Genomic DNA, 26,803 nt, shown 5'->3' on the forward strand with positions numbered 1-26,803 from the left:
AAGGGAAACTGGGCTGAGCACGGTGGCTCACGCCTGTAATCCCAGCTCTTTGGGAGATGAGACGGGCAGATCACGAGGTCAGGAGATGGAGACCATCCTGGCTAACTTGGTGAAACCCCATCTCTACTAAAAATACAAAAAATTAGCCGGGCGTGGTGGCGGGCGCCTGTAGTCCCAGCTACTCGGGAGGCTGAGGCAGCAGAATGGTGTGAACCTGGGAGATGGAGCTTGCAGTGAGTCGAGATTGCCCCACTGCACTCCAGCCTGGGCAAGCAAGACTCCATCTCAAAACAAAAACACGGGAAACTGGAAACTGGATAATGATCCATGTGGGTTTTTAATTGCCCGGCTCAGAAATGGTATATGTCACTTCTGCTCAGATTTCATTGGCTGGAACACAGCTCATCCTAATTACAAGGGAATTGACAAATGCAGTGGAAGAGATGGAATGCTTGTGTTTGCACACTGGGAGACAAGGTAGAACCGTTGCAGTGCTCTTTATGAGAGATGATGGTGCCTGGGAACTGAGTGGTGGCAGTGAAGGTAGTAGGAAGTGGTTAGAGCCCAGATATATTTTGAAGCTTGACCAATAAGATTTGCTGATGCCATTGATGATTCCTCAGGCCCTCCGCCCTCTTCTCACTATATTATCTTCCATTATATATGTGGTTTCTTTGTAAGCTTGCTTCATGTTTTTATCTCATTTTTTATAGGTCTTGGAAAGTAGATGTTTAGTACCTATTTATTAAGTGATAAAACAGTTTAGCCACTTATCTTTATTTCACAAAATCCATTATTATTTTTCATAGCAATTACAATTGCTACAGGGAACAGTTAAAAGTATAATCTTGGTTGGATATTATAGTAATGATATACATGAATGACATGTTAATGCTGTGGGCTTGAGAAAAGAGAGTTAAGAATAATGGTACCGTGGGGCCACTAGATACAATAAAGAAATTGCCATTTTTTTACTCTGGTACATTTTTTTTCAATCATTTCTTTCTTTTACTTCTGTTCCTTCCATTATAGAACAGTTTAAAGAAAATAAATCTACTAGATGTAAATTCAGTGTTAAACATATATTTTTTAATCGTACCCTGGAGTCTTTCAGCAATGAACCTGTTTTTACAAAGTATAGTAATAAAAAGCTTGAATTAAGTAAAACGCCTAGTCAAATAAAACACCTTACATATTTTTAATCATAATATCATTCTGCTTCTTAGAGGTTCTAGCTAGCTCAGGAAAATTAACTTAGGATTGCGTTTATTTGCACTCTGCCTTGCTCAGTGTCAGGTTATGTAGTTATTTTGAAATGTTTAGTTCTCTTGAAGGATTATTTTAAATAGAAAAAGAAAATTTTCTAATGACACTGTAGTGATGAAGTCAAACAATTTAAACTCTTGAAAAAGTTGCACCTGTCTCTGATAACCTACGGCAAGTTTTCTGAAAGCATAGACTTCCGTGTGAGGGCTAGACTCAGTAATGCTGAGGAGACAATTTATACATACAAAGTAGGTGGGTTATTGGATGTTGGAGCAGAGGACTTGCCAGTGGAATGCTTGTAGAGGCTAGCTTGACCCTGGATGTCTCAGTAATGAAACATAACTAGAAATTTGCCTTGCGAAAAAGAGGGAAAGGAACATTTTCTTGAGACAAGACGGCAAGTAAGAGCACCAGGTAATGACAAAGAGTCAGTGTGGCTGTAGCTTTGGGTTCGGGTTACAATTATACCATGAAGCCAGAGGCTTAGCTAGGGACCAGTTTGTGAAAGTTCTTGAATTCCGTGCTAAGAAATTTGAGGAACTTATTTTAAAAAAGGTTTTTCTAACAGGGAATTATATGACAGATTTATTAGGAAGATGACAAACTAACAGTGGGGAGGATGGCGTGTGTATTTCATCCATTGGTCAAATTAAATGTCAGCATCTGTTTACTGATACTTACTATGGGCAAGGCACTGTGCTGACTGTTTTATATATTGTCTTAAGTTCTTAAAATTGTGCAGCAGGGGTCATTTTTTTCATTTTGTAGATAAGGAAACTAAGGCTTCAAGCACTTTGTCAAGTTTCCTAAAGTCATACCAGTAGTAAATATTAAACACACGTTTTCTGAATGTATTGTTCTTCCTGCTTACCATATGTTCATTCCAGGGTTGGTTGACAAAGGCGAGTCAAGACTTGGACAACAGTGATCTCATCTGGACCTCTTTAAGGGGATAGGGACCCATCGTTTCATCCAGGACCCTACTTCCTGCACGTGTGAATTAGCTGCCTGTCCCTGTTGTATAGCCAGTCTGTTTCTGAAACTCTTCTATGTCACACAGTAGGCTAGGAAGAGTGTATACATTTGACTAGCTGATATAGCCAAGTAATTTCTGAAATGTAGATTTCTTGGAGAAACAAATATGAATATAAAAAAGATTTACTCTACTATAAATTTTAACTCTTACTCGGCCTTGATTTTGTCATTCAGCATTCAACCAGCATATGCACTCTCTAATAAACTCAGAGCCTGTGAGGATGCAGAAATCGTTGAGTGGACGCTGTGTGATGCAAGGTGACAGGGAGCACCGACTTGGTACAAGTGATCTGGATTCTAGTTTTTACTCTTCTCATTCACACAATGGACCCCTAACATACCACTGAGCCTCCTGGAGCTCAGTCTCTTCATCTACATATATGAAGGGAGGCATGGTTTGTTGAACAAAACACAGATCTAGTATTTTGTATTTCTAAATCACAGGGAGGAGTTCACAGTTTATTTGTGGTATAACACAGTAACGTAATTAATACTTGTCAGTCAATGGTGGGCTCTGATTTTTTTAATGGCTTAGAGCCAGAAATTTGGTAAGAAGTAGGGACTACGGAACTTGTTTGAAAGCTGCATTTGCAATGCATTTCCAATTTCATTGGAAATAGTACTTTCCTAAAGATCCCTTTTATCAATATTTGTATAGGATTAGGAAAATGTCCCCTGTCAGCATTTTAAAGTCATAACTCTGTTGAGTAACTTGGAGTAACTTGGAGGGAGTTAGCAGGAAAGGAAGGGTCTGGGGGCAGCTTACCTCCTGTTGTGGTCACTCATGCCATGTATTTCAGCCTAGTCCTACTTTTTAGAATGACCAGACATTTACAATGACTGCTTTTAGGAAATAGAAAAAAAAAAATGAGATTCTGTCATAGGAGTCTTTATCTCTTTTTATTAAAACGAACAAAAAAAAACACATCCTTTTGAGGATATAGTAAAAATGTACTTGAGTAGCTGACAGAAGACTACAGTCCAGGATCCAAAGCAGCACAAATCATTGAGGCCTGAGGAGGCACCAGGATATCTCAGAGGCGTCTGCTTCCTCCATCAACAAAGCACAAAGTTTAGACTTAGTTTTGTATTTTTGAGGGTCAGAGCTTAATATTTTAATATTAGAAAAATATAACTCCTGCACATTCTTGAGGATAAATGAGCTTAGTATTTTATTAATTAGAAACATATAACTCCCATATATCTAACACAGTATACAGGAGTCTGATGCATGTCACTGAATAAGTAGGTGAAAACAATGCTATAGAAACTTTGGAAAGAAGGAAAGAAAAAAAAATAGCTCATAATCCTAACACCTTAATAATATATATATGCATATGTCTGAATACATATTTAATATATTTTTATACATACATATACTTTATATGCATGTACAGGTTGAATTTCCTGAATCCAGGAATCTGAAATGCTCCAATATCTGAAACTTTTTAAGTGCCAACATGATGCTCAAAGGAAATGCTCACTGGAGCATTTTGGATTTCAGCCTTTTGAATTAGGGATGCTAAATTAGCAAGTATTCCAAAATCAAAAAAAAAAATCTGAAATCTAAAATACTTCTGGTTCCAAACATTTTGGATAAGGGGTACTCAACCTGTATATGTGTGTGTGTGTGTGTGTGTGTGTGTGTGTGTGTGTGTGTGTAAAATAGAAAATATATAAAATACATATATATTGTATATGCAGATATAGTTTGAAGTTTAATGTAAACATTATCTAGAAAGTTTTATATTCTGATTTCTAAGATTTAACGTTCTATGACAAACATATTCCAAAATGTTTGGATAATGTTTTTATAATTCTAATTTTAATGACTACATAACATTCCAGCCCGTTATTTATTATAAGCTAGTTATCATTTCTTCTATCAATTAGATTACTTTTGAGGTTATGTTAATATTCCAGTTAAAATCTTTATGCCTGTATTTATTTTCTTCTTTTGAATTTTTTTCTTATAATAAGTGATCAGAACTGGGAATGTGGTTGTAGAAATGGCTTCTCATTTTTGCACTGTAACCAGCAGTCAGTGTGAATACTAGTTTCATCACTTTACCTGCTTTGGATATTAACATTTTAAAAAATCTTAATTACTATTTGATAATGCAAATGGCACCTCGCTTTTTGTTTTCTTCACAGAAGAAAAACTAGTATAACAAGTGCTATTTATTGGTTAAAATCATATATACAAAAATTTCACTATTGTTTTAACTCATTAACATTTGCTGACTATGCAAGATGCAATAATGCAGGGTTATTTTGTCTCACTATTATTTAATTCTTTTTTTAAGCTGTCTGTGGAAGCCCGTAAAGAGATGACTAGAAAGGCTATTAAGACAGTCAAACATTTTATTGAGAAGCCAAGGAAAAGAAACTCAGAAGATGAAACTCAAGAAGCTAAAGATTCTAAAGTTACCTATGCAGATGCTTTGAATCATCTGGAGAAATCACTTGCCCACCTGGAAACCCTGAGCCACAGCTTCATCCTTTCTCTGAAGAATAGTGAGCAGGTAAAGAAATGGGAACTTCTATATGCTCACTCTCTATCAGTATATTATTTCTTTTTTCCTTTAAAGTTACATTAGTTGTTTTGACAGGGTTTTCAGACTTGCAGATATCCTTGAAAATGATCCTCAAGCCTTTATTGGTTGACCTCTTCATTATCACTTGATTGACAATTCAGTTTCCACTTCTTTCAAAATGATGTTGAGCCACTTGGCACAGTTGATATGGAGCAATAGAGGAAGTGGGTGAGAAGGGTGGAAGTGGAGACAGTAGCAGGAGTTGAACACTGGATAGCAGCCTGGGGTCGGGGGAGTGGTCTCTAAAATTAAGAAATGAGAAGACAGTGGTGCTCAGACTTTACTTCTACCTGTTAGAATTTTTTAAAAAAGGCCAGGCGCGGTGGCTCAAGCCTGTAATCCCAGCACTTTGGGAGGCCGAGACGGGCGGATCACGAGGTCAGGAGATCGAGACCATCCTGGCTAACACGGTGAAACCCCGTCTCTACTAAAAGATACAAAAAACTAGCCGGGCGAGGTGGCGGGCGCCTGTAGTCCCAGCTACTCCGGAGGCTGAGGCAGGAGAATGGTGTAAACCCGGGAGGCGGAGCTTGCAGTGAGCTGAGATCTGGCCACTGCACTCCAGCCTGGGAGACAGAGCCAGACTCCGTCTCAAAAAAAAAAAAAAAAAAAAAAAAAAAGAATTAAAAAAAAAAAATTAAAATAGGCTGGGCGCAGTGGCTGGTGCCTGTAATCCCAGCACTTTGGGAGGCCAAGGCAGGCGGATCACAAGGTCCAGGAGTTTGAGACCAGCCTGACCAACATGGTGAAACCCCATCTCTACTAAAAACACAAACATTAGCCAGGCGTGGTGGCACGCACCTGTAATCTCAGCTGCTCAGGAGGCTGAGGCAGGAGAATCGCTTGAACCTGGGAGGCGGAGGTTGCGGTGAGCCGAGATTGCCCCGCTGCACTCTAGCCTGGGCGACAGAGTGAGACTCTGTCTCAAATAAATAAATAAATAAATATATAAATACATAAATAAAAATTTTGATTTTTTCCCTTCTAATTTTCAGAAAAAAATCAGAAATAGCTTCTTATGTTTACCCTGTTTTTTTTTTGTTGTTGTTAAATGTATACCCTTATCCTGTTTTTATGTTGCATGTTTCCAACATAAAATATAATTTCATTATTGAGAGGAATTTTTTGACTACTAAAATTGTTTCTAGTTGGCTTCTAGTTTCTTGGTGTCTCAAAAACAACATCATGAAGTTGGGGTCCCCTACCTGTGATGAGGTTTGAAGACCCAGGTGTCAGGACTATACAATGAAACCCGAAGCTCTCTGAGGCCTTAGAGATTTTGTTCTGTATTTTAACACTTGTGGGAATTGAGATAATTTTTTCTATAACTGGAAAGTTGATAAATCAATAAATAAATGGTTTCCATATAAGTGAAAACAGTGCTTATATATATGAACAATATTCCATTTGCCCTTTAATACTATGGTAAATGAACCTTATAAGTGGCCACTAACCTCCTCTTTCATTTTTCTTAAACCTTACACATTTATTGAATTGTATTCTTGCCTTGTAGAATGACTAGAAAGATCAGTCAGTGGAAAATTCAGATGAGCAAATGGGAGACTTCAAAATTTGTACAAGACATAAATGCAAAGCCTTCATTGAAAAGATAATGGGAAGAACTTAAAAGTTTGAAAGAAATTTTCTTACATTTTGTGTTTTGGAGTGCCCATTTTTCTGTCTAATGAATAATGTTAAATAATGGTATGAACAACATAGAAGCCTTTGCAGGGAACAAATTGGCTTTCCCAATCTTGATTTTATCCTGCTGACATTTACAGTACTACGGTTCATAATTATGAGAACCAGAGTAACATTACAATCTTCAGGGAAAAGTGGTTTATACTTACTATACATTTTTAAAGTACTCATTTTTAAATAAACACATTTAAAATTATTTTTAAATTTATATTATTTTTTAATATACTATATTAAAACCCAGAGAATTGGCATTACTCTCTTTGGAACAAGTATTGTCTTTTTTTTTTTTTTTTTTTGACAAGGTCTCACTCTATTGCTCAGGCTCACTCACTGCAGCCTCTACCTCTTGGACTCAAGCAATCCTCCCACCTCAGCCTCCTGAGTAGCTGGGACTACAGGTGTGTGCTACCACACCCAACTAATTTTTTGTATTTTTTGTAGGGACAGAGTTTCGCCATGTTGCCCAGGCTGGTCTCAAAGTCCTGGGCTCAAGCTGTTTGCCCACCTTGGCCTTCCAGGTCTGAGCCACTTCACCCAGCCACAAGTATTATCTTCCAATACCTAGAATAGTTTATGGGGGGATTTAAGGGGATTATTGATTTTAAAAAAATGTTTGTTTCATCTAAGATGTGATGTAAACGTACCATATAGCTACTTGTGAGTGCCATTCAGTCAGAGTATGGATGGTCCATAATAGGAAACTCTTGAGGTTCCTAAATTAGATATTAGTTAATTTTATTAAGGCACCATGTATAGCAAAAGCTGGAAATAACCTTCAACCCCATGCATTTATCCCTTTTATAGTTCAGACCTTCATTTAACATCCTTAATTATATACCCAGTACAAAAAAATCTTATATTCTCATGAAGGTTAATGTAACCAAAGTTAAAGGCTTTCATCCTACAGAGTCTCAGTTCCCTCTTAGGTGAGGATACTAGGAATTGTCCTGCTTAACTCATAGGGATTTTTCTGAAATAGAGAATTTCACAATGGGTGGAACAGTAAAATGAAACTTCATGTGCCCAACTTCCAGCTTCAACAATTATCAAAACCTAATGCATACTGCTGCCGTCCCTTCCCTTGCTCTTGTGGATTGTGAAGCAAATCTCAGTCATCTTTTCATTTTATTCATAAATACCTCCCTATCTATCTCTAAAAGATACTTTAAAATAACCACTATAACATGATGACTAGCAAAGAAATGAATAGACATTCTTTAATATCATCAAATATTCAGTTAATATTCAGATTTTTCTCATGGTTGGTTTCAAAGACTAAACAGTATATTCAGGATTACAAGGGAAACTATAAAGAATGTGGAAGCATTTATTATCATTAAGTGACTGTATTTGGTATGCCAAAAAACAATAGCTTGCCTGTTATTTCTTAAATTATTTGTTACAACTTTTGTTTTTACAGATACTATCAAAGAGAGGCAGGCAGGCAGTGTGGCCTAGGGCAGGGGAGTAGACTTGGGTTCTAATCTTAGCTCTGCTAATTGGTAGCCATGTGACTTTGGTCATGTTACTCAATCTCCTTGGTCTTTAGTTTCCTTTTTTATAGCATGGAGCTAATTTAAAAATACTTGCAGCGTTATTGCAAGTATTAATTTAGATACCATGTGTATAATACCTGGGATTACATAGTTGTAGCTCAGTAGTTATTTTATTATGTGGTTGTAGTGCATTAGTGATAATAATAATAGAAAAGCTCCTACTTATTGAGCATTACTTTATTCCCGAAGTGCTAAAGAACTGATTTTTATATTATCTCAGTTAATGTTCACAACACCCTCTATTCACACGACCCTATTTTCCTCATCCTCATTTTACAGATGTTGAAATTTGAGATCACAAAGGCCCACTGACTAATAAATGGTAAACCCAGAATTTGCACTCATATGTGGGTGATCCTTGAGCCTAAGCTCTTAATAACTAATATATGCGCTTTGGTATGGTGTTGCTGCTTGTCATGTATTTGGTTCCAGGATCTAAATATGTTTCACTGTGTGCATGTAGATACATTTAATTTCTGTGTAAGTGTTGATTACCATGTCTTTACAGGAAACACTGCAAAAATACAGTCACCTCTATGATCTGTCCCGATCAGAAAAAGAGAAACTTCATGATGAAGCCGTGGCTATTTGTTTAGATGGTCAGCCTCTAGCAATGATTCAGCAGCTGCTAGAGGCGGCAGTTGGCCCTCTTGACATCTCACCCAAGGATATAGTGCAGAGTGCAATCATGAAAATAATTTCTGCATTGAGGTAAGCTACAAAGTGATCACTGTGGAAAAACTGGGGTGACACTTTGTCAGTGATGGTGCTAAGCTATCATCCTGTATGTAAAAGCATCTTATAAGTTTTGAAGGACTTTACAAAAGTTGAGAGATTATTTTTAGGGTTCTCATAGTCTTGTGTCTTCAGAATGGAGACCATGAAAATGTTTTATTGTTGGTACTGTGTATAACATCTTAAGCTACATAATTTCTGGTTGGACCGCCTTTTACAATGTTTTCTTGAAATAAGGGAAAGGCCAAAATGGCATTTGACACAGGTAAGTAAGTTTCAGGCTGTCCTGTGACTTCAATATGGTTTTTCAGATCTTACCATTTCTAATTCTCATTCTTTGTAGTAGTGGGAAAATGGTTCCCAGAAGGTTCTTTTGAAAAATACAAGACAAGGTTAATCATACACTGATAAAGTTAGACATCTATAAAGTGTCTTTAGACATTATTTACCTGCAATTAATGGCACAAAAACGACAATTGAGAAATTCTTGCTTTGTGTTGACATGCGGGTGCCTTTGTAGGAATGCATCCAAGAGGATTAGAAAAGAGGCAAAAGTGAAGCTAAGAAAATAATGAGGCATCAAGTACTTTCTGTGAATAATGCAATTAGGCTAAAAGATTTAGTTATGTTTAATTTATTCTCCTTTTAAGCATTCTTTTTAATTCCGTATTGCTCTTGAGGAACTTTTTGATTAAATGTGTGTCAGTTTTCTGCAGCTGAACTGAAATCAAATGAGCCTTTATCAGTTTAATTACCCCAGCCTCATACAGTTTTTACCTTAATGCTCTGAGGTATCCATTAATTTTATATATAGGGAGATATATAGAATTTCATAACTTTTTTTTAGAAGAACAAATTTCAAATTAATAAAGCTTAGTTTTATTGTTTGCTTATTAGGATTTCTTGATGTTGGTTGTATGAACCAGTGTCCTCTTTCAAATGATGACAGATATTTGTTGGCCACATTTTGTACCTTTTGGTTTATGGTTATCTTTTTATTATTTCTTAAACCAAGTTTTAGATGAAGCTCACAAAAATAGGCATTTTGAAAAATGAGTGTTTTGATGAATTTATTTCTTAAAATTGCCCATTTTCATGAATAATTAAAATATGATAGAATAGTTTTATGTTTATAAATTTTTGACATAAATTTTACTTCTCTTTTTCTGCATCCAATTCTACCACTACAGATTTGGTTCTGATCCAGTAAATGGTATACTTGGCACACAGAAGACATTCAATAAATGTGAATTAAATCTTCCAGCAATGGAAGGAAAAGAGAACTTAAGGAATTCAGCTACCTCTGTTTCTAAGGAAAATAAATTTTTATTGACAATGTTCATAACATTTACCTTTTAGGAAGTTAATAAAATGTAGTAGGCACAAAATAACAAAGACATGAAAGGAACCGACTCTAACAACAGTTGATTTATATCATTAAATTATTAGAAAAACTCATTGAAAATATATTTTTCCTCTGTTGCATTTTCAGGATTCACTAGAGTTCTACACATAACATCTGTAAAATGGGCATAATAATAGTACTTGTCTCATAGGATGTTGCGTTTAATAGTGGCAGAATATATGTGAACTGTTTAGCGTTGCCTGGTACTTATTAGTAGCAAGTAAATATTAGTGCTTTCTTTAAAAAAAAACTTCAACTGGAGGATGTAAATCATTATTACATTTAATGCTAAAAGTAGTCATACAGTTGATGTTCAATGAATGTTTTTCGAATGACACAGTGCAAGTAGATTGTGTTATTCTCTTGATAGTAAAACATGCATATATTAGACTGAGCCCCTTAAGGGCAGAAAATGTTTCATTAGCACATAGTGTACGGCTTGGTACATTTGTAGATATCACATAGCACACACGACTATGGGCAGGCAGTATACCATGCCAAAATTCAACCAGGTTCATTTAAGCATGTGACTACCAAGTTTATTTCTGAGACTGGAGTGATCCTTTTCTAAATCAGTTTCTCTCTCTTTTCACAGTGGTGGCAGTGCTGACCTTGGTGGGCCAAGGGACCCACTGAAGGTCCTGGAAGGTGTTGTTGCAGCCGTCCACGCCAGTGTGGACAAGGGGTAAGACTAGAACAGTATGTGCATCTTCATTAACTGGCTTTCCTCAGAGTATTAGAATCGCTCTTAGTATCCATGTGTATGAGGCTTCCAAGACTAAGCCACCTTTTTAGGTGTTTTCTGAAAGAAGAACTGGGACAGGAGCGGCTCTGCACCTGGAGACGTGGTGTTCTTAGCTCTGTGCTGACCCCACCATCTCCAGGTCCTGCTTGCCATGGAGAACATTGTTTTCTCTTGCCTCCTTCACAGCCATTAGAGATAATAATCATCATAATCATTCTGTTAGGGCAGAAACTGCTCTGAGCTTCCTACAAGATAAAGGATTCTCATCTCCAACACATTAACTGTATTGATTAAGTATGGAAATTCCTAGGGTGAGTATATATGTTCTTTAAAAAATATATATATTTTTTGCATAAATTAAAGTCTGCCTTGTTTTAGGACTCAGAGTATACAGGCTTTATAAGCCTAGAAAGATGTATATATCTCTGATGCTATTTTTAGAAAGAATTCTTCATTCAGATACAATGATATTGATAAGAAAAAGAGCAGCCACAAATGAACGGTTATGCATGTCCTTGAAATTCACAAAGGTCTTTACAATGCCTAATATCCATGTCAGCCATATAAGACCTCTCCCCAATTTTCTTTCTTTAATTGAAAATATGATAGAATATAATGAAGATGGGTTTCAGAAAACGCCCCATAGTTTCATTTGGTAACATTTTTATTTGCATGTTACCTACCAGTTATTGTTCAGGTACAGATATCTTTCTATATAGTTTCAATTTAAATGTATAAACTTTTGTATTCTCTTAGTTATTTGCTATAGTAAGACTTTCCATTGATCTTTGTAGATTTAATGATTATTGTGATTATTATTTCTTTTTTTTTTTTTTTTTTGAGATGGAGTCTCGCTCTGTCGCCCGGGCTGGAGTGCAGTGGCCGGATCTCAGCTCACTGCAAGCTCCGCCTCCCGGGTTTACGCCATTCCCCTGCCTCAGCCTCCCGAGTAGCTGGGACTACAGGCGCCCACCACCTCGCCCGGCTAGTTTTTTCTGTATTTTTTTTTTAGTAGAGACGGGGTTTCACCACGTTAGCCAGGATGGTCTCGATCTCCTGACCTCGTGATCCGCCCGTCTCGGCCTCCCAAAGTGCTGGGATTACAGGCTTGAGCCACCGCACCCGGCCGTGATTATTATTTCTAATGGCTGGATATGTTGTTGCCATTTTCAGAGGAGAACCTAAAAGAAAAGCTCAGAGAGAGGAATTGACTTGCCCAGAGTTATAGAGCTGGGAAGTAGAACCAGGATTCCACCCTGGCTCTAAATGATAATGAAGTACTCAGATGCCGAAGCCTTCATAGTCTATTTCCCTGCATTGCTTTGTGCACAAGGTTTGAGTGACAGAATATAGAATGAGCTATGTAGGTGAAGATGGAAAAACATTGCAAGCAGGGGCTTCTACTTGCTGTGCTTTTTACTTTGCACAGTGTTTCTGAACCCCTTTGCTTACAGTTCTTCAGATAGGAAAGTCGCTGTAGCAGTGGCTAATTTAGGCCGCCCATTTTAAAAAGAAATTAATGATTCATGGGGTGTACTGTGTGCCGTGCTCTGTGTGAAGTCACAAAGGAGTCATGTGGATAAGAAATAACCTCTAACCCCAGGGAATTCACAGTCCTGCGGGGGAGACAATCTGGCCTGTAGCCATAGTCACTGTGCTATAGAATAGGAAGTGCTGTACGGAAGGCAGAGTGGAGGGAGTAGTTAGGGCAGGATACACAAAGGGTGACACAGAGCTGGTCAGTGAAAGAAGAGTCTGTTTGGAGGAGATAGATGATGGTATTCCAGGCTGAGGAAGCTGCCTGAGCAACTGCACATGTAGCAGGGAGCAGAGCAGGCAGAGATGCTACATGGGAAACGCTTACCCTCCTTCCAGGGCCCATCTCACTGCTGCTGTCTCATTCCCAGCTTGTCAGTGAGTTTTCAGCCATCAGCTCCCAGGGAGCTCCTGTCAGCAGCGCAGCTTCTCTCAGGCTAGGCTGACTCTGGATCCTGGCCTCCCAAGATGAAAGGGTCTCAACAGGTACTGTTTTAGGCCCCTTTCAATGGGGCTTCTTAGTCTTGTCCCACTGGGACATCTCAAGAATATTAAAAGGCAGTGTTTCTTCTTAGTGAATTTCTAGCCACGTATACAGAAGAATCCAATTTGAGACTCACTCTAATACAGACTATTTTTTAAGGTTTGAAGAAGACATTAGGGAGTGGAGGAACAGAAAAAGATCTTACTTTTTATTATAAGGACACAGAATAACAAAGCCTTCTTAACAAAAAAAAAAAAACCTCAGGAATTTTTTTTTTTTTTTTTTGGCCTAAAAAATAAAAAGAAGAAAGACAAAGCCATAACTTTTATTTTGGCAAGTATTTTTTGAATCTGCACAGTTAAACCTGACACCCTTTGTTTGGGTTTCCCTTCCCAGTAATGTGCCTGGCAGAATCATGTAAGGGAGACGGTTTATGTTTTCCAGGAGGTTCCAAGGAGGGTCTTTGCAGTGATATGGTTATTCTGGGTTTTGAAACTGATGCTCTCAAGTTATTCATTCCTTGACCTGACATGACAGCCTAACCTCCAGGAGCCCGTGCCAGGCCTCATGTGCCCCTCACCCTTTCTCTTGTTGACATACCAAGCCTCCCTCAGTCCCAAACTCATAACCTGGACATCCACTACCCTCCATAGCATCTGTTTTGACCGTAGCCCCACTCATACACATCTTCAGATGTCACACACAAAGGCGCATTACATGCTCTTGGGTTAGGTATACACTATCCCACAATATCCCCGGCAGGGAGACTACATAAAAAAGGAAGAATTTGAGTATGTGTGTTGATGGCCACCACCAAATATTTGGTTTTGTGGTTAATTTTTAAGCAATTTATGCCATTATTCACATGTCCTCTTTTTTTTTTTTTTACATGGAGTTTTGCTCTTGTTGCCCAGGCTAGAGTGCAGTGGCACAATCTCGGCTCACTGCAACCTCCACCTCCCTGGTTCAAACAATTCTCCTGCCTCAGCCTCCTGAGTAGCTGGAATTACAGGTGCCTGCTACCGTGTCCAGCTAATTATTGTCTTCTTAGTAGAGTTGGGGTTTTGCCATGTTGGGAAGGCTGGTCTCAAACTCCTGACCTCAGGTTATCCACCTGCCTCGGACTCCCAAAGTGTTGGGATTACAGGAGTGAGCCACCACACCCGGCCCACATGTCCTCTTTTATCTTTTTATGTTGGTGCAAATATTATTTGCTTCTTTTAAATTTAAATTTTTATATTGTGTAATTGACACGTAATAATTGTACACGTTTATGTGGTACAATGTAATGTTCTTTGTTTTGTTTTGTTTTGTTTTTTTGAGACAGGGTCTTGCAGTATTGCCCAGGCTCGAATGCAGTGGTGGTATCTCAGCTCACTGCAACCTCTGCCCCCCGGGTTCAAGTGATTCTCCTGCCTCAGCCTCCCGAGTAGCTGGGATTACGGGTGCCCGCCACCATGCCTGGATAATTTTTATATTTTTAGTAGAGACAGGAGGGTTTCACCATGTTGGCCAGGCTGATCTTGAACTCCTGACTTCAGGTGATCTGCCCGCCTTGGCCTCACAAAGTGCTGGGGTTATAGGCGTGAGCCACCACACCCGACTTGTAATGTTTCAATGAATGTGTACATAGCATAATGATAAAATCAGTATAATTACCATATCCATCACTTTAAACATTTATCATTTCTTTGTGGTGACAACATTCAAATTCTTCTAGCAATCTTGAAATATTTAATACATTAGTATTTGCTCTGATTCATCCTACTATATAAATAAGACACCAAAACTTATTCTTCCTGCCCAACTGTAAGTTTGTGCCTATTGACCATCTTCTAGTATCCCACACTCTGCTCCCCAGAAACCACCAATCTACTCTCACTTCCATGAAATCAACTTTTTTAGATTCCACATATGAGTGAGATCATGTGGTATTTGTCTCTGTGCCTGGCTCATCTCACTTAACATAATGACCTCCAGGTTCATCCATGTTACTGCAGATGACAGGATTTCACTGTTTTGTGGCTGAACGGTATTTATATATACCACATTTTCTTCATCCGTTAATCTTTAGATGGGCATTTAGGTTGATTTCATATCTTGGTGATTATGAATAGCACTGCAATAAACATGGGTGTGCAGAAGTTGCTTCAACATACTGATGTCATCCCTTTGGATATATACTCAGTAATGGGATTGCTGCATCAAATGGTAGTCCTATTTTCAATTTTTAGGGGAACCTCCATTCTGTTTTCCCTGCGTCAAACCCATAGCTAACGTCATACTTAATGAGAAAAAATTGAAAGTTTTTCCTCCAAGGTTTGGAACAAGACATGGATGCCCATTTTCACCACTTTATTCAACACATCACACTAGAAGTTCTATTCACAGCAATAAGACAAGAGAAAGAAGTAAAAGGCATCCAAATGGGAAAGGAGGAAGTCAGATTATCCCTGTTTGCACACAGCATGATCATCTATGTAGAAAATCCAGAAGATTCCACAAGAGGTGTTAGAATCATTTGCTCTTTCACTGCAGCTCCTACGTCACCCAGAAAGCTCTCTTTTCCTCTTCTTTTATCTGTGCTAATTTTAAGTAACTTAAAATTATAACACCTAGACAGGCCACCTGTATAGATGGCTTTCTTTTCAATTTAACCACGTTCTTGCCTCTAGATATGAGAGTTGAGTGTCTTAAAGATTTTAAATCATGCCAAAGACCTTTCATAACATCTACAATTAAAGATAGGACAAAGGAATTAATTATTTGTGCATATGAAATTTCTTTCATAAAAGAAATTCATAAATATGTATGCTGTCTCTTGTTATTTATGTATATTTGTAACATCGTATTTCAGGAATAAAATATCAATTTCTAGTTTGTGTTAAGAATTTGTTTGCTTAAGAAAAGTAAGTTTTAAAAAAAAATTTCAATACTAAGTGTTCTAAGAGCATATATCCATATATCTCTTACACCTGGAAATAAGCAAATACTGCTGTCAAATATTTTAAAACCAAGGAAACAAAAAAATACTAATGAACATCTAATTCCTCTATGCCAAGACTTTGGAAAGTTGCTATTCACTTAGTCCTCAGAACAACCTTATCATACAGACATTGTCATGTGCATTTTACAGATTAGGAAATGAAGCTCAGAGAGGTATGCATTTCTCTCACCATATCACCTCCTTTTGACATTAAAGAGTCAGCACAGGAAAGTAAAGCAGTGCTTCTCACAGTTAATTCTGCATACGAATTGCCTGGAGATCTTATTAAAATATAGATTTTGATTGAGAAGGTCTGGGTGGGGCCTGAAATTCTCCATTTGTAACCAACTCCCAAGTGATACCCAGTCCATGGAAGAACATTGAGTAGCAAGGTCTTACCTTTCTTGTCTCTTTGACATGCTTCTCTCTGCCTTTGCCTTATTTCCCTTTCTACTTCTCGCCTTCATCTAGCTTTAAAAAACTTCCTAACAAGAATGTCTCACAAGCATGAGCCAGTATATTTGTCATTCTCAAAAGGATTTATAGCATTAAATTCACTCAGATAACAGGTAATTAATGCAAAATTCCTCTGTGCAATATTCAAAAAAAGAAGAAAGATTTGCTTCCAAACTCTTGAGTTTGGCGGGGCGGGCGGGGAGGGGTGTTGATTATTTAAATTGCTACTTCACAGTCGCGGCTTCAGCTGCCTTAAAGTTTCATATAAATATTGAACAATGTCACATAATTCAGACTTTATTAAACTCTTTGCTGTTATCTAGAGGTTTCACATTATTTTTAAAGTGAAAACAAAGAAAAAAAAAAAGGAAGAAGAAAGAACAGCCCACCTAGAGCAAATTGCATCTGATGTTTTTTTCCTCTTCCCGCTCTGTGGGGCAAAGTGAATCACCCAGTGTTCTCTGAGCACCTGCAGTTCGTGAGGCCTTATGTCCTGTGAGGTTGAGCCCTCCTGAAAGCCGTGGTCACAACCCAGGGTGGTGGATCCACTCTGTTACCGCAGTATTTCTGGATTACTTCGGGCCATATTTATGAGTATCCACTCTGCCATGTTACAGCAAGGTGTGCCCCCCCTTTCACTGATAAGTGAAGCCCAGGAAGATACTCTGTTTTATTTTTTAATTATGCTTACAGTTCTCCAAGAACCCAGGAAGATATTCTGGGTTGGCGTATGTTTGAGAGCAGCCACAAGGAGATCATTTGTATTTATCAGGAGTCAAGCTTTGAGATTGGAATTGTGTGCATACGAACATCCTAACCTCTCCAGGCATTTTTCTTTTAATATAACATGATTATGATTTTCCTAAAGTCATCCTTTTTATATTACTCCAGTACCATTTATGCATTCATTTATTTGCAGTTACTTCTTATTCCTTGCCAGTTCCCCCGATTGTTTCATGGGAGCTGGTAAATAGAAGACATCATCCTGGGAAATGTCTGCCCCACCCACTCCATATTTAGTGAGGAAAGTGTGCATAGTATGTGGGTCAGTTCATTAATGGAGGCACGGGACCTACATGGAATGAATGTTTATGTCCCTCACTTTTAGCTCACTTGTATATACCCCTCCCTCCTTCTACTGGGCTTCAGACAAGGTAGGCAGTGGGAGAGCCTGGGATGAACTAGAGAGCTCCTTGTCTAAAGGAGGCAGCTGCTGCCTTGGCCACAGCCTGTTTTTGCTACTGTTTTCCTATCATCCAGTTTTTAAACAGGAGCTGGAACATCCTGACTCTGTGTATGTGTCTGTGAAATTCCTTAATTTTGAAACATTGGCATCTGCTATGCAAACCAGTCACAAAATCTGGTTGCCAGTTTACTTTCAGTATGGAAGAGACCTAATGTTCCTTCAGGTATTCAAATTCTATGACATTTATATTTAAAAGAAATCTCAAATGTGTGTGTTTTGCTTGCTTGAATGTAGTCTTGCTTTCTTGCATTCTCATATAAGAATATTTTATTTTGATTAGTGCATCAAGATTTATAAAATGCTTTTATAGTTACCATCTCCTTTAATGTACCTTAACTATTTGCATTTAAGTTTGGGTTATCTTTGTATGTGCGTGCCATGCAGAACCTGAAAACTCTCTTACTGAGGATTCGCTTATTTATATGCTTAAAAATTTGTCTTCTTGCTTTGATTCAATAATTTCCTTTGTTTGCTTGACATTTCCCGTCCATTCGTTTATACATGTGTGAATGTCCTTCCATGCTGCGTTACGTAATAGGGAAATGCCAGGTGAATACTCATTCCACCTCAGAGTAATACAGTCTCAAATTAGTCATTCAGTGAACATAGTTTTGTTGTCACTGTTGCTGCTGTTGTTCTTTTCTGTTAATAGAGCTGTGTATGGGCTGGGCGCGGTGGCTCAAGCCTGTAATCCCAGCACTTTGGGAGGCTGAGACGGGCGGATCACAAGATCAGGAGATTGAGACCATCCTGGCTAACCTGGTGAAACCCTGTCTCTACTAAAAAATACAAAAAACTAGCTGGGTGAGGTGGCAGGTGCCTATAGTCCCAGCTACTCGGGAGGCTGAGGCAGGAGAATGGTGTGAACCCGAAAGGCGGAGCTTGCAGTGAGCTGAGATCCGGCCACTGCACTCCAGTTTGGGCGACAGAGCAAGACTCCATCTCACAAAAAAAAAAAAAAATAGAGCTGTGTATGTATTGCACATGACTTCTTTGGACCAAAACTGATTCTGTGTGTGTTTCCTTTATCAACTAATTTTTAAAAATAGTGTACTAAATTATTGTTTGCAGTATAATATCCCCTCTCCAATCCTCATTATAGGGAAAAAGGTGGAAACAATTCCCTACGTGTTTGTAGTGAAACTATGAGAGATTTTCTCTTTTTTATCTATTTTATGACTTTTTGTTTGTTTGTTTTTGAGACGGAGTCTTGCTCTGTCACCAGGCTGGGGTGCAGTGACGCGATCCCAGCTCACTGCAACCTCTGACTCCCTGGTTCAAGCAATTCTCCTGCCTCAGCCTCCCGGGTAGCTGGGATTACAGGCATGTGCCACCACACCCAGCTAATTTTTGTATTTTTAGTAGAGACAGGGTTTCACCATGTTGGCCAGGATGGTCTCAATCTCCAGACCTCGTGTTCTGCCAGCCTCAGCCTCCAGAACCATATTTTATGACTTTTTAAAATCATTTGTATTACCCTTATAATAAAGTAAATATGTTTTGAAATAATGTTCTTTTTTAATTTTTAAGCTCATTAAATCCTCTCCTTGCTTTCATAAAAGATGAGAAATAGAATCACTTTCCTTCTTCCTATTCTAGTTTTTACATTATGAAAGTTATAATTGCTATTTTTTACCTGTTTATCTTGAAAAATTTAAAACCCTCAGAAAAATTGCACAGATTAAAAAAAATACCAACATGCTCTTCCTCTTGATTTGCCAGTTGTTAACATTTTATCATGATTCTTCCTCTCTGTTTCCCTATGTATATGTTTGTGTGTATATGTTTGTGTTTTTATATTTGCTGAACCATAAGAGTGACTATGAATTTTAAGAACTCAATTTGAAATCAAAATGTAAGCAATTTTGAAGCTAACATCTTCAGGAGATAGTGTCTAGTCAATGTCCTTGGAAGCTTTTTCTAAAGAGCTGCCTTTCATTTCTGTGTAGTTTTGTTGAGCATCAGTAATAGTGAAGCCCATCTACGACATGGTTCTTCTAGAACACAGTGCTTCTATTTTAGGAAGGACTTCTCCTAATTTTATTATATGTTTGAACTATCAACACAAAATGAGAGCATGGTCCTCTAAAATGTCAAATGTTATTAGCTGCACAGTAAGTTCTAACGTAAAAGGAACTAATTTGATTTAATAACTTGACAAATATTAGAGTAATAATCCTTCTATATCTCATCATAGCTGAGTAATTTTAATCCACTGCCACATTGTTCTGGAATATGCCCGTTTGGTTCAGTAACATTGTGTAGTAATTGACAAGGCAGTCAGATAATCCAAGTTCAAATATTCGTGCCACTACTTACTGTGTGACCTTGGACAAATTATTTTGATCTTTTTAAAATTTTTAATATCATTCAGTTCAAAATTTCGTAGTCAGATTCTTAAATCTGAGATTGTTACCTCATCTACAAATTGGAGATGATAACAGTATACAAGAAAAGGATAGTTAGGATGAGTGATATAATTGATGGTACATGGTAAACCTTCAGAAGTTATTATTAATACTGTTTTCATTCTTAACCATATTGGGGGCTTTGGTTATTATTATAACTTCCAGCTTGTCTTCATGACAACAGCTTCCTCACATTCTAGCTTTTCCTACTTATCTCTTCTTGGCACTTGGGTGAGAGGGCAAAAAGAATCAACTTCATTTTATGTGAAACTGTTAGGACTTATAGTCAGAAATGGACTTTAAATTACTTTCTTCCTGAATTAGACAGCTTCAAGTCTTCATCACAAGTGCCTTAGTCTGCCCCAGCCCATACATTTTTCTAATCAATAACATGATTTTGATGTTTCACTGCTCACAAATCGTCTATCATTCCCATTTCATGCAAAAAAGATCAGATATACTTAATAATAATAGTTGCTTTTAATTGAAGCACTTAGTTATATGCCAGACATTGTATTACATGCCTTGCATTTATTATTTTATGTTTCTGTTTAATTTCTCAACAACCCCATGAGGAAGGTGTTGTTATCCATCTCCAATATACAAATAAGGAAACTGAGGCTCTGATCTGTTGAGTGACTTCTTGGTCAAAGTAATGTTGTCAGGAAGTGGCAAATGTGGGCACTGAGTCTGGGCCTAACACCTCCAGAGCCTGTGCTGTCAAAGAGTTAAACTGCACCGCCTTTTCAGCTTTGTTTTCAGTCTCTTAGTTACCTAGGTGAGAAAGCCTATCCTTCCTTAGCTCTCTCTCCTCTAATTTACCACCCACACATCTGTGCTTTAATCTCTCCCTGAACATTCTTTGTCCTTTGAAATCTTTTGCTGTTTTTTTCTTGCTGTTCTCTGTCTGGATTATATTTTCCCACATTTCCATTTATATACATTCTAATTATCCTTTGTGATCCTGTTCAGATGCCATGTCCTCTATGAAGCCTTTCCTGGTTCTATTCACTCTTCATCCAGAAGAGTTGTTCACATTTATATTAGTAATTTGGATAATAGTCACTAATAAAGTCTTGCTGTTCCATGGTATTATTAGTTCTTTGAAGGCAGAGACCATATAATTTTTATCTCTGTATCATTAAGCACAAACTATAGTGCTTTGATGATGCTGATAATTATGGTGATGATTGTTATTATGACAATGATGGTTACTATTTATTAAGTACTTCCTCTGTGCCATATAATTTGCTAGGTGCTTTGTATATGTTCTCTTGGTTTCACAGACACTGGGTGACACACTCTTGGGACCTTTATCTGTGTCACTATAACCTGGGAAGGATAATATTCATGATTTTATCTAGAGTTCTTAGGAAAGTCTGCAGCCAGGATTCAGTTAGGTCCATCAGATTTTTTTTTTTTTCATGGTCTTTCCATTACACCCATTACACTGTACTGTCTGTTCACTTCGCAAAAAGTTCACCAGAAATAGGTGTAGTATTCTATTTTTGCACCTGAATTGTTTCCATTTCTGATAAATATTAAGAAGTCTTATACATAAAATTAATAACTGAGTTGCTAAATTTACGAAATTCTTAAACCAATTATCCACAAAATTTTGTAGTTTCATTTATTCTTAAATACAAATCATTCTTTTAAATTGCCATAAGATCGTATTTGACAAGTATATGAAATAATACATACTGAAAGACATACTCAGTGGCATTGCAGAATTTTATTCTTCTCAGAAGTTAAAAAAAAAAAAAAAAGTCTTGTAATCTTATTAGGGCATGGAATTTGATTTAAGGTAAGTTAGACTGGGACTCAGTCTAGGTGATTTATAGCTAAAAGCCTTACAAGGATCTGGCTACAACAAAACCTGTATAATTCAGTGCTTTAGCATGGGATCTCCAGGCCCATGTGGGAGTGAGTCTTCTGTATGGATAACCCCTTAAGAGTTATGGATAAATAATCCATTGACATAATCAAATAAGATATTCATTTGGGGTTACAAGAAAAGAGAGTCCAGTAGTAGATGGAATGTTGTACAAACTTTGTTGTCCCCTTTTCTGAATCATTTTAAACTTCACAGTCCTATAATAACCAAGCATTCATACTTCACTTTTAGAGTAGTATAAAATTTGATCCTCTACTGGCATATTGAAATTCTAATCATCTGGGGAAAATGGTAGAAAGAACTGGAGCTTTGGGGTCATACAGCACTATTATACATTTGTGTGGGCATGTTATATCACTTCCCTGAAGTTTGTTGGTTCAGCTGTAAAGGGTAACTTATGATACCTACTTTGCTTAACTATTGTCAACAAGTAATCAGATATCTAAAATTACTACAATGCAGCCTTGCACTATTGGTATCATTAACAGAAATAAGCCTTACTACTTACTAAATTTTGAAATAAACTAGCTAAGGATATTTATCTGCTTTATATAACTCATTTTAATATGATACTGTTTAAAAATTACATTCATTTTACATAGGTTTTCAATACCTGCTGTAAGCCATTTAAAAACCAAAATTTTTCCTCTCAAGAGTTAAAAAACGAAGTCATCCAACAAACAAGTGTTAGGTCAGTGACCACATTTGATTACTGGAAGGGGGATAATAAAAGGCTTAGGAGTTTACAGATACCTCTGGATTTTGCCCTGCAGTGAGGAGCTGGTTTCACCTGAGGACCTGCTGGAGTGGCTGCGGCCTTTCTGTGCTGATGACGCCTGGCCGGTGCGGCCCCGCATTCACGTGCTGCAGATTTTGGGGCAATCATTTCACCTGACTGAGGAGGACAGCAAGCTCCTCGTCTTCTTTAGAACTGAAGCCATTCTCAAAGCCTCCTGGCCCCAGAAACAGGTAAGGGAGTGTCTGAATGATTATTTTTCTTACTAACAATAATTAGGCCGGACGCGGTTGCTCACGCCTATAATCCCAGCATTTTGGGAGGCCAAGGTGGGAGGATCACCTGAGGCCAGGAGTTCAAGACCAGCATGGCCCACATGACGAAACCCCATCTCTACTAAAACTACAAAAATTAGCCGGGCGTGGTGGCACACACCTGTAGTCCTAGCTACTCAGGAGGCTGAGGCAGGAGAATCACTTAAACCTGGGAGGCAGAGATTGCAATGGGCAAGATCGCACCACTGCACTCCAGCCTGGGCAACAGAGCGAGACTCCATCTCAAAAGGAAAAAAACAAACAATAATTGGAGGTCAGTTCTTCATTTCTTTAAACAACTGTCAACTGGATAATCATCTTGGTAATGCAGACTTTCCAATATATTTATCAGTCAGCTATTTAGTAGTTGAATGTGTGCAACAAAGTTTATTATTATTTTTCCATGTGCTTGAACATGCATATGCATGGTAGGTTACATGTAGAAACACGTGTACATTATTTTTCTCTTCATAGGCGATAGGATGGTTCACAGTGTCAGTTAATTATGGTGGCTTACTCTTGCCCAGGAAACATGCAGATCTGAATGGAAATATGGTGAACGGTTTAGCTAATTCATTTCCTTCGTGCTTTGCCCAGGTACTAAAATGCTGTCCCTTCTCCCTATATTTAGAAGGACATAATGTAGCAGCGACACAAGATCTTAGTTTCTCCATACTGTACTTCAAGACTCACTCAATCCATCATCTGTCTAGAACCTTCTCTAACCATTGCAAGCTTAATGGAACCTTGAATTCCATATATTTGAGCCTTAATTATTTATAATTATTATCATTATTAATTACTGTTAAAAGTTTTGTTTTCCCACCACCATGAAAACTGAAGCCCTAGAGGATGTATTTACCATCTTTTGACTGTAGGTATCCTATGCACATACTCAGAGTTTGAATCCTTATTGACTGAATAAAGAAGAATGCTAATTCCGAAATCAAAGAAATATGGTGGCTGTTGAAGTTTGGCTTCAATTCGAAACTGGTGCACCCTGAGGCCATAGGGTCCAGGAGTAAGTGACCTTAATCACGTGCTTTAGCAAGCAGGGTTAGGCCATCATGTCAATAAGTGTTAGCAACTAGGACTTCCCAGATAATCCCCACTGCAAAAGAGTTTCCTAGAGGTCTAACTCCAACTCATTCTACCGTCTAATTATAAAGCAGGTTTATAACTTATATGGTTATTACTACATCTAAAGAACAATAAATTTCTTTGAAAAAATGAATCAGATTTTAAGAATATCTTGGGGCTCATCACAGAATATCTTTGTAATCATTATCAGATATAGTCTTATTTCCCTCTGTGAGATGAAAAGGTCAATACTATTGTTTGCTCTTCAGAGTTAGAGAAACTGAGATTCAAAAAAGATAGACCTATCAAAGATTCTCTACTCTTGTCAAATCACTGAAGTGGATTGTAGTTAAAAAGTCATGAATGTCAGAATCATACTCTCTCTGAAGCACTGTTACCTTAACATGTTCAGTCTCAACATTTTGCCTTGTATTACTTGAGGAAGCCACTTGCAGTTTTTTTTTAAAGAGCAGGCTAGGAACATGAAGGCAATAAGCCGTGAGCTCTATTCCAGGTGCGGGGCATAGAAGTTAGAGATGTACTTGTTTTCAGCAAACATGAAGGTTCATGTGGCATCCCTGGGGTAAACCCTAAAATAGGTCACATTAGTTTTGCTATGTGGAACTTTAGGTTCTGATTCTGGTCCTGAAGCAAATGAACGTGACTACAGTTATGTACTTTCCTCACACCTTCACTTTTCAAGTTCTCAACTTCAGTCAGTTTCACCTTCCTGTCAGGATAATGAGGCTGATTTCTCTGGTTAGAGCCTCGCTTTATGTTGTGTCAGATTCCTAATATTCTAAAGATACTAGGAAACAGTCTAGAAGTTGGGAAAAGGGGAAAATGTCCATATTATCTGACATGTTGAAACACTAGAACGTACACTTTGGTATTTGAACCCGAGCTCTTCATAAATAATATAAGTATCATTGCTATTTCTTCTTTTAAGCTTTTCTCAATGTTCTAATTACTCAAGAAACAAGTTGTAACTTTTATATGAGTTCAAAGATTTCTGAATTTTTTTGAGATTTTAGTTCCTTGATAGATTAACTTTTTTCAAAAGCAGAACTTAAGGCAATTTGGCTTGTCATTAAGATTTTTTTCTCAAACACTTTTCTAAACTGACTTGACTTTATTGTTATGAGTGCAAACTATTTTGTCTCGTCTGCCAAATCCATGTGTAACTGCACTTCACCAATATTTCTTCTGTGGTGGTGCAATCTTTCTCAGGCCCTCTAGGAAATCTCTCCCAAGAGTCTCTGAATGACTCTAATACAAGTCATCTCATATCCCCCTCATTCTTTTTATTTTCTCTCCCCTCTGCTTTACCCTTATGTAAGAGCATTTTCCCTGTTCTTGGTAGGTAATGATATGGATTTGTTAAATATTTGGTAGTACAAATAAGAAAGTCACACTGGCTTAATGATGCTACTCATCTAGAGTCTTCTCCAAGAAGTAAATCAGTGAGTGTCCCTCTCCTCCTTTAGAAATTCAAGGTGTCTGTCTGGCATTACTGATGGAAAGCTATTTTGAAGGACAGGTGCTTTTGATGGCGGAATAGGACTTATAATTGTAAATAACCTCTCGTTATTGGGTGAATGAATGCAGAAAAATTGCGTTTAGAATGGAAACACCAACGACTTCTGGAATGTTACAAAACTATGCCCATAGTTTAAATTGTCTCTTCAATTATTGTTTTTCAAAAATTGTGTTACCTTTCACTAGAGTAGTAGAAAGATCAGGGCACTAGTGGACAGATACTTGTATGTGTGTCCATCCTCCCTCTACCACTAGTTTTATAATTTGGGAGAAGATTCTTCATCTATGTGCTTGGCTGCTCAGTATATAAAATGGAAGCTTGAACTAGAGGAGATAGAGGATATTGTGCTCCCCTCATCATTTCTCTCACATACATTAAACTCCACTCTTCGTCTCCATATCCCAAACACCTAGAAGATCCCCAAGGGTTGACTATATACGCTCTCGTTTTTTCCATTTTCTCTCTATCCCCTTCGTCATTCTCAGAGATACTTTGGGTGATATTAAGGATAGAGACGAGTTCTTACAGCGTAAGGATAAGAATAGATAATGCTATTGCAATGTTCAATTACCAAAAAATGTGGGACTGGTACCTTCAGTGTGGCTGCTAGCTCTCTTAGGCAGACTTCGCATACCTCAGAGAGACTTGATATTTAATTATCCTTGAGGTGCCCAAAGTAGTGGCCCCACAAATCAGTGTGTTGCTGGGAAACCAGCCAGCTTCTGCAAAATTAAACACAGTCTCTGGTTCTTGCTACCTCACTGGTTCTCAGAGAGACAGTAATTTCTAGTTTTCTAATGATTAGTTAACAGAATTAAAAATTCAGAGACCCTCATTTTTCAACAGTTTGAGAGGCTTTTATTTCCATTCCAGAAATATGCCCCAGCTTGGGGTGGGAGGGAAAAAGAGAAGGACATGGGGGGCAGGGGGAAGGGGATGAATGTGTTTGTGTTAATCCTCGTGGTATGGCTTATCTGAGTTTTTCAGCTTTTGTAATTTTCTAGCTAACTGGCGCGTGAAAAATATGGGGCAAAATACGGTTATTTCCTTTTAAAAAATCCCATACCTTATCACCTCAAA

The 26,803-nt window shown here is 37.9% G+C and overlaps 1 protein-coding gene and 1 long non-coding RNA gene across 3 annotated transcripts in view; one reads left to right on the top strand and one right to left on the bottom strand.

The window, feature by feature from the left end:
• NBAS (NBAS subunit of NRZ tethering complex) overlaps window positions 1-26,803 on the top strand; it is a 426,675-nt gene that overhangs the window by 354,305 nt on the left and 45,567 nt on the right. For both annotated transcript variants that reach the window (XM_033176517.1, XM_033176518.1), the window contains 4 exons: window positions 4,608-4,826; window positions 8,664-8,866; window positions 10,891-10,980; window positions 22,827-23,022. In XM_033176517.1, the coding sequence (XP_033032408.1) occupies window positions 4,608-4,826; window positions 8,664-8,866; window positions 10,891-10,980; window positions 22,827-23,022 (708 nt within the window). The remainder of the gene's footprint in view (window positions 1-4,607; window positions 4,827-8,663; window positions 8,867-10,890; window positions 10,981-22,826; window positions 23,023-26,803) is intronic.
• Window positions 4,835-22,941, bottom strand: LOC117062705. The gene is made up of 3 exons (XR_004428499.1): window positions 22,807-22,941; window positions 7,244-7,312; window positions 4,835-5,140 (listed from the first exon to the last, which is right to left on the bottom strand). It is a non-coding gene; the product is annotated as an uncharacterized LOC117062705 (long non-coding RNA).

The sequence above is a fragment of the Trachypithecus francoisi genome, unplaced genomic scaffold (assembly GCF_009764315.1).
Source record: "Trachypithecus francoisi isolate TF-2019V2 unplaced genomic scaffold, Tfra_2.0 Lachesis_group17, whole genome shotgun sequence".
NCBI lineage: Eukaryota > Metazoa > Chordata > Mammalia > Primates > Cercopithecidae > Trachypithecus > Trachypithecus francoisi.